The sequence below is a fragment of the Anabrus simplex genome, chromosome 7, assembly GCF_040414725.1.
Source record: "Anabrus simplex isolate iqAnaSimp1 chromosome 7, ASM4041472v1, whole genome shotgun sequence".
In the NCBI taxonomy this organism is placed as follows: Eukaryota; Metazoa; Arthropoda; class Insecta; order Orthoptera; family Tettigoniidae; genus Anabrus; species Anabrus simplex.
In genome coordinates, this window is record NC_090271.1 from 19,531,814 (window position 1) to 19,544,149 (window position 12,336).

The window sequence follows — 12,336 nt, forward strand, 5'->3', positions numbered from 1 at the left end:
GATTTTGCGTGCATCGACATTCGTACTAAACTTCTTCTGCTAGATGGTGCTGCTATCTTAGCATAACTTATACGCATGAACTTAAAGTACAAAGAATAGCCATGTTTCAAAGCGTGTACACATTACCTATCGATTTTACATGCATCGACTCTCGTACTAAACTTCTTCCGCTAGATTGTACTGCCATCTTAACATAACCTATACGCATGAACTTAAAGTACAAAGAATAGCCATGTTTCAAAGCGTGTACACATTTCCTAATGATTTTCATGCATCGACTATCATAGGGCCTACTAACCTTCTTCCGCTAGATTGTGCTGCTATCTAAGCATAACCTATACGCATAAACTTAAAGTACAAGGAATAGCTATAGCGTGTACACCTCGCCTATCGATTTTGCATGCATCGACTATCACACTAAACTTTTTCTGTTAGATGGTGCTGCTATCTTAGCATAACTTATACGCATGAACTTAAAGTACAAAGAATAGCTTTAGCGTGTACATATCCCGTATCAATTTTGCATGAATCGACTATCATACTAAACTTTTCTCACTAGATTTTGCTAAAATCGTATAAGTGTGCTGTTATCTTAGCATAACTTATACGTACGAACTTAAAGCACAAAGAGTAACGATATTTAACACCGTGTACGCATCACCCATGGATTTTGCATGCATCGACTATTTTTTCCGCTAGAGTGTACAACGATCGCAATTGTGTGCTACTAATCTATGTACATAAATTTAAAACACAAGGAGTATCTGGTACACATCACCTATCGATTTTGCATGCATCGACTCTCGTACTAAACATCTTCCGCTATCTTAGCATAACCTATGTGCACGAACTTAAAGCACAAAGTATAGCCATGTTTTAAAGCGTGTACACATCACCTATCGATTTTTCATGCATCGACTATTTCTCCCGCTAGAGTGTGCTGCTTTCTTAGCATAACTTATATGCATGAACTTAAAGCACTAAGAATAGCGATGTATAAAAAATCTTGTGAACATAGCAGCAGCAGTAAGAATAGCTATGTTTAAAAGCGTGTACGCATACCTATCGATAATAAATGCATCGACTATGAAACTAAATTTATTCTACTAGATTGTACAACGATCGTATAACTGTACTACTATCTTAGCATAACATATGTAAGCGAACTTAAAGCACAAAGAATAGCTATGTTTAAAAAATCTTGTAAACGCAGCAGCAGTAAGAATAGCAAGGTTTAAAAGCGTGTACACATCACCTATCAATGATGCATGCATCGACTATCGTACTAAACTTATACCGCTAGAATGTACAACCTTCAAATGTGTTTGTGCTGCTATTGTAGCACGACCTATGTGTACGAACTTAAAGCACAACGAAGAGATATGTTTAGAAATCTTGTGAACATGGCAGCGGTAAGAATAGCAAGGTTTAGCAGCGTGTACACAACACCTATGAATGATGTATGCATCTTCTACTAGAGCGTGTGACTATCGCTTGTATCTGCAGCTATCTTAACATAACCTATGTGCACGAACTTAAAGCATAAAGAATAGTTATGTGTAAAAATCGTGTGAACATAGCAGAGTGTTAACTACGTAGGTGTAGACATTGAACTTCGCATGCTGACGTAGCATACAGCGTAACCGTGACTTCACAGCCACGTACTCTTGTTGGTAAACAAAGCCACGTGCTTTTTTAGACAGCTGTCTCCTTGACGACCCTAAACTCACTTTGAAGGACAATATAGCATCGCTAACCTCACTGTTGCTATCTTTACAGCGCTAAACATCAAGGCTGCCACCTTATGCATGTTGTAGTGCGGAATTTAAAATCCAACAACAGAACATCGCTAACCTCACTGCTATTACCTTTACGGCGCTAAACGTCAAGGCTGCCACCTTATGCATGTCGTAGCGCGGAATTTAAAATCGAACAACAGAACATCGCTAACCTCACTGTTGCCTTCTTGAAAACTTCAGTGGTCCAAACACTTAAAACGATCAAGCAGATACTGATTTATGTTAGAAAAACGCAACTGATCACACCTCGGGGATTTTATTAGGTAATTCTGATAAGGCGTGACCCCTAGGTTCCATTCCTTGTTCTGAACATAAAACCATTTACCAATAGAGATTAATTTTCTACACTTAACAAAGTAGAAGCATTCTTGCGGTTAGCGATCGATTAGGGCGTTAAAAATGTACCTAATCCAGCTAACTCTTTCCGGAAGGAGGAGGGTGTAGTAAGGTAGTGGAGGAGCCCTTTTGCCCTTTAGCCCATTAGCCCTTCAGCCCATTAGCCCTTTAGCCTATTAGCCCTTTAGCCTATAAGCCCTTCAGCCCTTTAACCCATTAGCCCTTTATCCCTTTAGCTCTAAGAGAATGAGGAGGAGGAGTAGGAGGAGGACGCAGTCAGGAGGAGGACGAGGTGGAGGAAAGGACTTCTTGTTCTGAACACATCAATCAATGTTCTGATCACATGTTGAAGTTAACGACATCGAGTATAGTGTTCGATTCTAGTCTTAATCACTTCTTTTGTAATCTGATCTTCTTACAACAAAGTATCTCGTAATATGTTCTAAACACATGTTGTATCGAGTACAGTTTTCTATTCTAGTCTTGATCACTTATTTAGTGTTCTGAACACACCAAGCAATGTTCTAAACACATGTTGTACCGTGCCACATGAGCTACTTGCTTGTAACCTATGCCAACAGATTGGCTGATATTTCACGTTACATGCTTATGCGATAACTTGTTCGACTGCTAGGGACTTAAATGTAACTAATGTATTTCTTATAGCACAATGGTTCTGTTTAATTTTTATTCTCCGTGTTTGCGATAATAGAACTGGGTTTGAATCTATGTTTTTTCTAATGTAACTAAATCAGATTATTGTTTACCGAGCGAGTTGGCTACGCAATATAGTTTTTTCTGTAGTTTATTATTTTAGCACAAGACGGATATCATAAGTTGTACTTTTGCTATATCGTTTATCGAGGAAGTTGGCTACGCAGTGTGTGCACATTGTGTGTTTTTTGATTTGTACACTAGGCAAATCATTGAAGTTGTACTTTTGCAATATCGTTTACTGAGCGAGTTAGCTACGCGATATGTACACAGTGTGTTTTTGGATTTTTACACTAGGCAAATCATTGAAGTTGTACTTTAGCAATATCGTTTACCGAGCGAATTAGCCACGCAATATGTACACAGTGTGTTTTCGATTTTTACACTAGGCAAATCATTGAAGTTGTACTTTTGCTCTGAACACATCAAACAATGTTCTGATTACATGTTAAAGTTAACAGCAACGATTCTAGTCTTGTTATGTTTGTATCTAATCTTCTTAGAACAAAGTTATCCCCTAACATGTTCTAAACGAATGTTGTATCGGTGTCGTGACACAGGGTTTGCCACGACGAGAAATGATGAATAATCAGATTGACTTTCCTTCGAGCGGTAAAGAGGGGTTGTTCAATGGGCCTGGGTGATTTGCTACGTGTGAAGAGACGAAGTCCTCTGTTCCCCAAACCTTCCTTTAATAATATAATAATGAGTATGTATAATTATATACAGCATTTACAATCTCGTTCCCAACTTCAAATGTCGCTAACATGGAAGACTTGGCGTGGTCGAAGTATTGAAGTGAATACTCTAAGTCCACACTTGGACCTTATTATTATTATTATTATCGGATACCTGACTGACAAGGCTTCCGCCCGCACTCCTAGAAGACTTGTTCCAAAAAAAGCCTCGACCAGGGTGTGTACCCCTGTTTTATACCTTCACTAACTTTCGCCTCCCTTCGAGAAGGCCATCGAAGTTCTCATCCCATGGAGACTGTCCACAGACACACAAAAACGGAATTGCCTCCTTCCGTTCACTTTCCACCCACCTTTTCTAACGACATACTACGCATCTTTAGCAGGGTGCAGCATGTGATTCACCCTACTTCGACCAAGCCTTACTTCTAATTGCACATCCTGTTGCTTACAGCTTTTGTGTGCCTTCAAACTCTTAAATCTTATATGATTCTTAATTTACTTATATTCTTCTCCCAGCATTATAATTATGATTCCTTGGCCTTACTGCCATTACATAGTCATTAATATTAGCTTATAATTTCCCCATAATATCACTGTATGTCTCAGTGACACCATTCCTCCTACGTTCCCGGTCAAGGGTTCGATCCTCGGAAGAATGAGTCCTGAGCTCCAACTGGGGCGGAAACGACATCGGGTACAGTGTTCGATTCTAGTCTTAATCATTATGTAGTGTTCTGAACACGTCAATCAATATTCTGATCACATGTTGAGTTTAACAACATCGATTCTATTCTTGTTATGTTTCGCAAGTCTAAACATGCACGATGATGTTATCGCTGCACACTCTTGCCTTCGCGAATCAGGTTTAAACTTGTTCGATAGAGCAATGCCTTGACATAGGACGAGGCCTTAACAGCTTGCGTATAACCGCTATTATTTAAGGATGACCGCTGTTAGCTGTCAAAAAAGCACGAAGAATTTTTTAATTACCCACCACCACATTTCAAAGGTAGTAGCTAAAGATAGCAGCACGATGCTCTGTTGATTAAAGATGAGAGCTGTCACAAATTGCCCTCCACCGCAAGCATAACAGCAGCCGCCATCTTGCGCAGTAGCCTCTAAGCTAGCTTTCTTCATAAGAGTTGCCACCATCTTGTGCGAGCACACCTAGGCTGTCTCATAAGGAGCTATGTATAGTCACCATCTTGTCGCTGCTACCTTGCGCAAGCACCCCTAGGGAGTCTCATAAGAGCAGCAGCCATCTTGTACAAGCGCTCTTAAACCGTCTCGTAAGGAGCTATGTATAGCAGCAATCTTGTGTCTCAAGTCATCTTGTGCGAGCACCCTTAAGCTGTCTCATAAGAGCAGCCGCCTTCTTGTAGAATTAGATAGCCGTTAATGCCAAAGTGCCTAAGTAGTAACCGAACCGTTGATCTCATCATTAGACTATGTTTTTCTTATGCTATCATATTCCTGATATTGCGAAACTAGGTATTAGGCAGAGACATTTTGTCCGTTTCGCTCTACGACATACCGTTTTGAAGATATTTAACATTTTGCACTTGAGCACCAAATTTAATGAATCGAACCAGCATAGCACGTAATACTCTCTACCATAGCTAGACCCGATCATGTTACAAAAACTTGCTTCAATACAAGCTAAAACAGAGCAAATGTTAATGGGCCTAAGTAGGACCCGAACAGTTGATCTCATCATTAGACTATGTTTTTCTTATGCTATCATGTTCCTCATACTGCGAACCTACGTATGAGACATAAAAACTTTGTCCGTTTTGCTCTACGATGCACCGTTTTCGAAATATTAAAATTATGCATTTAAGCCCCAAATTTAATGAATCGAACTAGCACGGCACGTTAGCCTGTAAGCCAGCTTTCTTGATAAGAGCAGCACTCATCTTGCGCAAGCACCCTTAAGGAGTCTCATAAGGAGTCGTGTATAGCCGCCATCTTGTGTCCGCCATCTTGCACAAGCATCCTTAGGGCGTCTCAAACCATCTTGTGCAAGTACCCTTAAGCCATCTCATAAGAGCAGTCGCCATCTTGAGCGTCTCTAGGGCGTTTCATAAGGAGCCATGTATAGCCGCCATCTTGCGCAAGCATCCCAAGAGCGTCTCATAAGAACCTATGTATAGCAGCCGTCTTGCGTAAGCACCATTAAGGAGTCATGTATAGCCACCATCTTGCGCAATTAGCGTCGAGAAATGGTAGCTGTAGAATTTTTTAATTATCCAGCAGCATATTTCAAAGGTTGTATCTAAAGAGTGCAGCACCGAGTTTTGCGAAGCAAGATGGCGGTTGACAGCTGTGACGTAGAAATTGTCTACTACTACGATATTAATAGCAACACGGTGCTCTGTTGATTAAAGATGGCTGCTGTCAAAAAGAATTTTTCAATTTGTCCGCCACCACATGTTAAAGGTTTGTAGCTAAAGAGGGCAGCACGGTGCTCTGTTGATTAAAGATGGCAGATGACAGCTGTCAAAAAAGCACGTGGGTTTGTTTCCAAACAAGAGCGAGTAGAATTTTTCAAATTGCCGCCACCACATTTCAAAGGTATGAAGCTAAAGAGAGCAGCACTGTGCTCTCTTGATTATAGATGGCGGACGACAGCTGTCAAAAAAGCACGTGAGTTTGTAAAGCACTTCGAATTTGCCGCCACCACATTTCAACTATAGAGTGCAGCACGGTGCTCCCTTGATTATGGATGGCGGATGATAGGTGTCAGAAAAGCATGTGGCATTGTTTCCAAACAAGAGCACGTGGATTTTTTTCAAATTGCCGCCACCACATTTCAACTAAAGAGTGCAGCACTGTGCTCTCTTGATTAAAGATGGCTGCTGTCACGTGGAATTGCCTGCCAACACATTTCAACTAAAGAGTGCAGCACAGCGCTCTGTCGATTAAAGATGGTTGCTATCAAAAAGCATTTTTCAAATTATCCGCCACAACATTTCAAAGATATGTAGCTAAAGAGGACAGCACGGTGCTCTGTTGATTAAAGATGGCGGATGACAGCTGTCAAAAAAGCACGTGGATTTGTTTACCGATTCAAATCTCGAGCTAGTTAGGTCAGTTTATACTACTGAGGTTTAGGCCCGTCGAGATGGCAGTACTGAGGTTAGCGATGCGTTGTTGTCGATCATAGCTGTCAAAAAGCACGTGGTTGTCAAAAAGGCACGTGGATTTGTTTACCATTTCAAATTTCGCGCTAGTTAGTTTATGTTGGTAGCACTGAGGTTTAGGCCCGTCAAGATGGCAGCAGTGAGGTTAGCGATGGGTTGTTGTCTGTCAAAGGCGCGTGGCTGTCAAAAAAGCGCTAGTAAGGTTAAGTTGGCAGCACCGGAAGAGGCCCCTGGCTGCGGTGGAGGAGGCCCCTGGGAGTCCCCCCAGTGCGGTGGCGGTGGAGGAGACCCCTGGGAGCTGGAGGTGGAGGTGGCGGCCTAATCCCTGTATTATACTACTTATTCCCTCTCAAGTCACAGTACAAAGTACACACATTCGCAGACCAAACGAGCAGTAGGACCCTATTCAGGCTAGGAAACCTATCTTTGCTTGTATCACTGATGGGAGAACAAATGTTCTTGTCGATATGTTTGTTCTAAACTAGTGATGTTAATGACGGTATGTTTGTTCTACACTAGTGATGTTCATGACGGTATGTTTGTTCTAAACTAGTGATGTTCATGACGGTATGTTTGTTCTACACTAGTGATGTTCATGACGGTATGTTTGTTCTCCACCAGTGATGTTCATGACGGTATGTTTGTTCTACACTGGTGATGTTCATGACGGTATGTTTGTTCTCCACTACTGATGTTAATGACGGTATGTTTGTTCTACACTAGTGATGTTAATGACGGTATGTTTGTTCTACACTGGTGATGTTCATGACGGTATGTTTGTTCTACACTAGTGATGTTCATGACGGTATGTTTGTTCTCCACTAGTGATGTTAATGACGGTATGTTTGTTCTACACTGGTGATGTTCATGACGGTGTTTGTTCTACACTAGTGATGTTCATGACGATATGTTTGTTTTACACTAGTGATGTTCATGACGGTATGTTTGTTCTACACTAGTGATGTTCATGACGGTATGTTTGGTCTACACTAGTGATGTTCATGACGATATGTTTGTTCTACACTAGTGATGTTAATGACGGTGTTTGTTCTAAGCTAGTGATGTTCATGACGGTATGTTTGTTCTACACTAGTGATGTTCGTGACGATATGTTTGTTCTACACTAGTGATGTTCATGACGGTATATTTGTTCTACACTAGTGATGTTCATGACGGTATGTTTGTTCTACACTAGTGATGTTCATGACGGTATGTTTGTTCTACACTAGTGATGTTCATGACGGTATGTTTGTTCTACACTAGTGATGTTCATGACGGTGTTTGTTCTACACTAGTGATGTTCATGACGGTATGTTTGTTCTACACTAGTGCTGTTCTTGTCGGTATGTTTGTTCTACACTAGTGATGTTCGTGACGATATGTTTGTTCTACAATAGTGATGTTCGTGACGATATGTTTGTTCTCCACTGGTGATGTTCATGACGGTATGTTTGTTCTACACTAGTGATGTTAACGACGGTATGTTTGTTCTATGCTAGTGATGTTAATGACGGTATGTTTGTTCTATGCTAGTGATGTTAATGACGGTATGATTCTTCTACACTAGTAATGTTAATAACGATATGTTTGTTCTATGCTAGTGATGTTAATGACGGTATGTTTGTTCTATGCTAGTGATGTTAATGACGGTATGTTTGTTCTACACTAGTGATGTTAATGACGGTATGTTTGTTCTACACTAGTGATGTTAATGACGGTGTTTGTTCTATGCTAGTGATGTTCATGACCGTATGTTTGTTCTACACTAGTAATGTTCATGACGATATGTTTGTTCTACACTAGTGATGTTCATGATGGTGTTTGTTCTACACTAGTGATGTTCATGACGATATGTTTGTTCTACACTAGTAATGTTCATGACGATATGTTTGTTCTACACTAGTGATGTTCATGACGGTATGTTTGTTCTACACTAGTGATGTTCATGACGGTATGTTTGTTCTTCACTAGTGATGTTCATGACGGTATGTTTGTTCTACACTAGTGATGTTCATGACGGTATGTTTGTTCTACACTAGTGATGTTCATGACGATATGTTTGTTCTACACTAGTGATGTTCATGACGGTATGTTTGTTCTATGCTAGTGATGTTCATGACGGTTTGTTTGTTCTATACTAGTGATGTTAATGACGGTATGTTTGTTCTACACTAGTGATGTTCATGACGGTATGTTTGTTCCATGCTAGTGATGTTCATGACGGTATGTTTGTTCTACACTAGTGATGTTCATGACGGTGTTTGTTCTACACTAGTGATGTTCCTGACGGTATGTTTGTTCTACACTAGTGATGTTCATGACGGTATGTTTGTTCTACACTAGTGATGTTCATGACGGTATGTTTGTTCTACACTAGTGATGTTCATGACGGTGTTTGTTCTACACTAGTGATGTTCCTGACGATATGTTTGTTCTACACTAGTGATGTTCATGACGGTATGTTTGTTCTACACTGGTGATGTTCATGACGGTATGTTTGTTCTACACTAGTGATGTTCATGACGGTATGTTTGTTTTACACTAGTGATGTTCATGACGGTATGTTTCTTCTACACTAGTGATGTTCATGACGATATGTTTGTTCTATGCTAGTGATGTTCATGACGGTATGTTTGTTCTACACTAGTGATGTTCATGACGATATGTTTGTTCTATGCTAGTGATGTTCATGACGGTATGTTTGTTCTACACCAGTGATGTTCATGACGATATGTTTGTTCTACACTAGTGATGTTCATGACGGTGTTTGTTCTACACTAGTGATGTTCATGACGGTATGTTTGTTTTACACTAGTGATGTTCATGACGGTATGTTTCTTCTACACTAGTGATGTTCATGACGATATGTTTGTTCTATGCTAGTGATGTTCATGACGGTATGTTTGTTCTACACTAGTGATGTTCATGACGATATGTTTGTTCTATGCTAGTGATGTTCATGACGGTATGTTTGTTCTACACCAGTGATGTTCATGACGATATGTTTGTTCTACACTAGTGATGTTCATGACGGTATGTTTGTTCTACACTAGTGATGTTCATGACGATATGTTTGTTCTATGCTAGTGATGTTCATGACGGTATGTTTGTTCTACACTAGTGATGTTCATGACGGTATGTTTGTTCTCCACTGGTGATGTTCATGACGGTATGTTTGTTCTACACTAGTGATGTTAACGACGGTATGTTTGTTCTATGCTAGTGATGTTAATGACGGTATGTTTGTTCTATGCTAGTGATGTTAATGACGGTATGATTCTTCTACACTAGTAATGTTAATAACGATATGTTTGTTCTATGCTAGTGATGTTAATGACGGTATGTTTGTTCTATGCTAGTGATGTTAATGACGGTATGTTTGTTCTACACTAGTGATGTTAATGACGGTATGTTTGTTCTACACTAGTGATGTTAATGACGGTGTTTGTTCTATGCTAGTGATGTTCATGACCGTATGTTTGTTCTACACTAGTAATGTTCATGACGGAATGTTTGTTCTACACTAGTGATGTTCATGACGGTATGTTTGTTCTACACTAGTGATGTTCATGACGATATGTTTGTTCTATGCTAGTGATGTTCATGACGGTATGTTTGTTCTACACTAGTGATGTTCATGACGGTATGTTTGTTCTACACTAGTGATGTTCATGACGGTATGTTTGTTCTACACTAGTGATGTTCATGACGGTATGTTTGTTCTCCACTAGTGATGTTCATGACGGTATGTTTGTTCTATGCTAGTGATGTTCATGACGATATGTTTGTTCTACACCAGTGATGTTCATGACGATATGTTTGTTCTACACTAGTGATGTTCATGACGGTATGTTTGTTCTACACTAGTGATGTTCATGACGGTATGTTTGTTTTACACTAGTGATGTTCATGACGGTATGTTTCTTCTACACTAGTGATGTTCATGACGATATGTTTGTTCTATGCTAGTGATGTTCATGACGGTATGTTTGTTCTACACTAGTGATGTTCATGACGATATGTTTGTTCTATGCTAGTGATGTTCATGACGGAATGTTTGTTCTACACTAGTGATGTTCATGACGGTATGTTTGTTCGAAACTAGTGATGTTCATGACGGTATGCTTGTTCTACACTAGTGATGTTCATGACGGTATGTTTGTTCTACACTGGTGATGTTCATGACGGTATGTTTGTTCTACACTAGCGATGTTCATGACGGTATGTTTGTTTTACACTAGTGATGTTCATGACGGTATGTTTCTTCTACACTAGTGATGTTTATGACGATATGTTTGTTCTATGCTAGTGATGTTCATGACGGTATGTTTGTTCTACACTAGTGATGTTCATGACGATATGTTTGTTATATGCTAGTGATGTTCATGACGGTATGTTTGTTCTACACCAGTGATGTTCATGACGATATGTTTGTTCTATGCTAGTGATGTTCATGACGGTATGTTTGTTCTATGCTAGTGATGTTCATGACGATATGTTTGTTCTATGCTAGTGATGTTCATGACGGTATGTTTGTTCTACACCAGTGATGTTCATGACGATATGTTTGTTCTATGCTAGTGATGTTCATGACGGTATGTTTGTTCTATGCTAGTGATGTTCATGACGGTATGTTTGTTCTATACTAGTGATGTTCATGACGGTCTGTTCGTTCCACAGTTAAGCCTGTGCCCACTCTGGACTACCTGTTCTTCCCTCTGCTCGGCCGTTACAAGTTCCACACCTTGGTGAAGACATGGTCGGAAGCTTATGACATCTGTGAACAGGAAGGGGCTCATCTCGCTGTCATCAACTCGGACACGGAGGCGAACGTACTGATGGAATTGTACAAACACAGTCCTAAAGCAAAAGGAGCTTCCCAAGGCGACAATATATACGTTGGATGCAACGACATTGTTACAGAAGGAAAATTTGTTACCGTCTTTGGTGAGTACAGTTGTTTAGATTCTCGTTAGTATTTCACTGGTTCTAGTTTTACGAGCCAGCTACTTTCTTGTGACGTCTGTCATCTGTTATGTAGCGTGCATAACAACAATAATTTCGTCACAATGAATGTGAAATGGCCAAGGGGACACGAGGGAGCAAACGCTGGAGAAGGCGCCCACGATGACCCGGAGTTGGGAACGGCGGGCCTGTGTAAAGAGCGCTGATTCAGTCTTGCGGTCACTTGCAAAAAACAACAACAATAGCGAGGAGAAATATGAAATTAATATGCAAATCCATAGCTCGTTTTCACTCATTCGACCTGGCCAGGAATGGAATGAATGTAGCCGCCATCTTTGCCAGCTGCCAAAGCCTGTCACACTTCTCTGGTACAATGGTTAATGACTGACAGACGAAATAAAATGATATTGGAGAGTGTTGATGGGATGAAATATTGCAGGGAAAACAGGAGTACCTTCAGGAGATCCTGCCCGCGTCTTCGCTTTATCCATCACAAATCTGAATTAGAGTGGCCGGGATTTGAACCACGGAACCCAGGTTTAAGAGGCCAGCGCGCTGCAATCTGAACCCAGTTATCCATTTCAGTGTCTCAATGCGTTTGTCTGAAACTCAGTTTTCTCAACTCCTTGACTTTGGACTTAATAAATGTCTTCTATGTCTGGAGGAACTTATGTCTGCGAA

The 12,336-nt window shown here is 40.4% G+C and overlaps 1 protein-coding gene across 1 annotated transcript in view; it reads left to right on the forward strand.

The window, feature by feature from the left end:
* LOC136877656 (hemolymph lipopolysaccharide-binding protein-like) overlaps positions 1-11,666 on the forward strand; it is a 44,156-nt gene extending 32,490 nt beyond the window's left edge. The window contains exon 4 of the mRNA XM_068228692.1: positions 11,371-11,666. Within this exon, the coding sequence (XP_068084793.1) occupies positions 11,371-11,666 (296 nt within the window). The remainder of the gene's footprint in view (positions 1-11,370) is intronic.
* Positions 11,667-12,336: the final 670 nt, after the last annotated feature.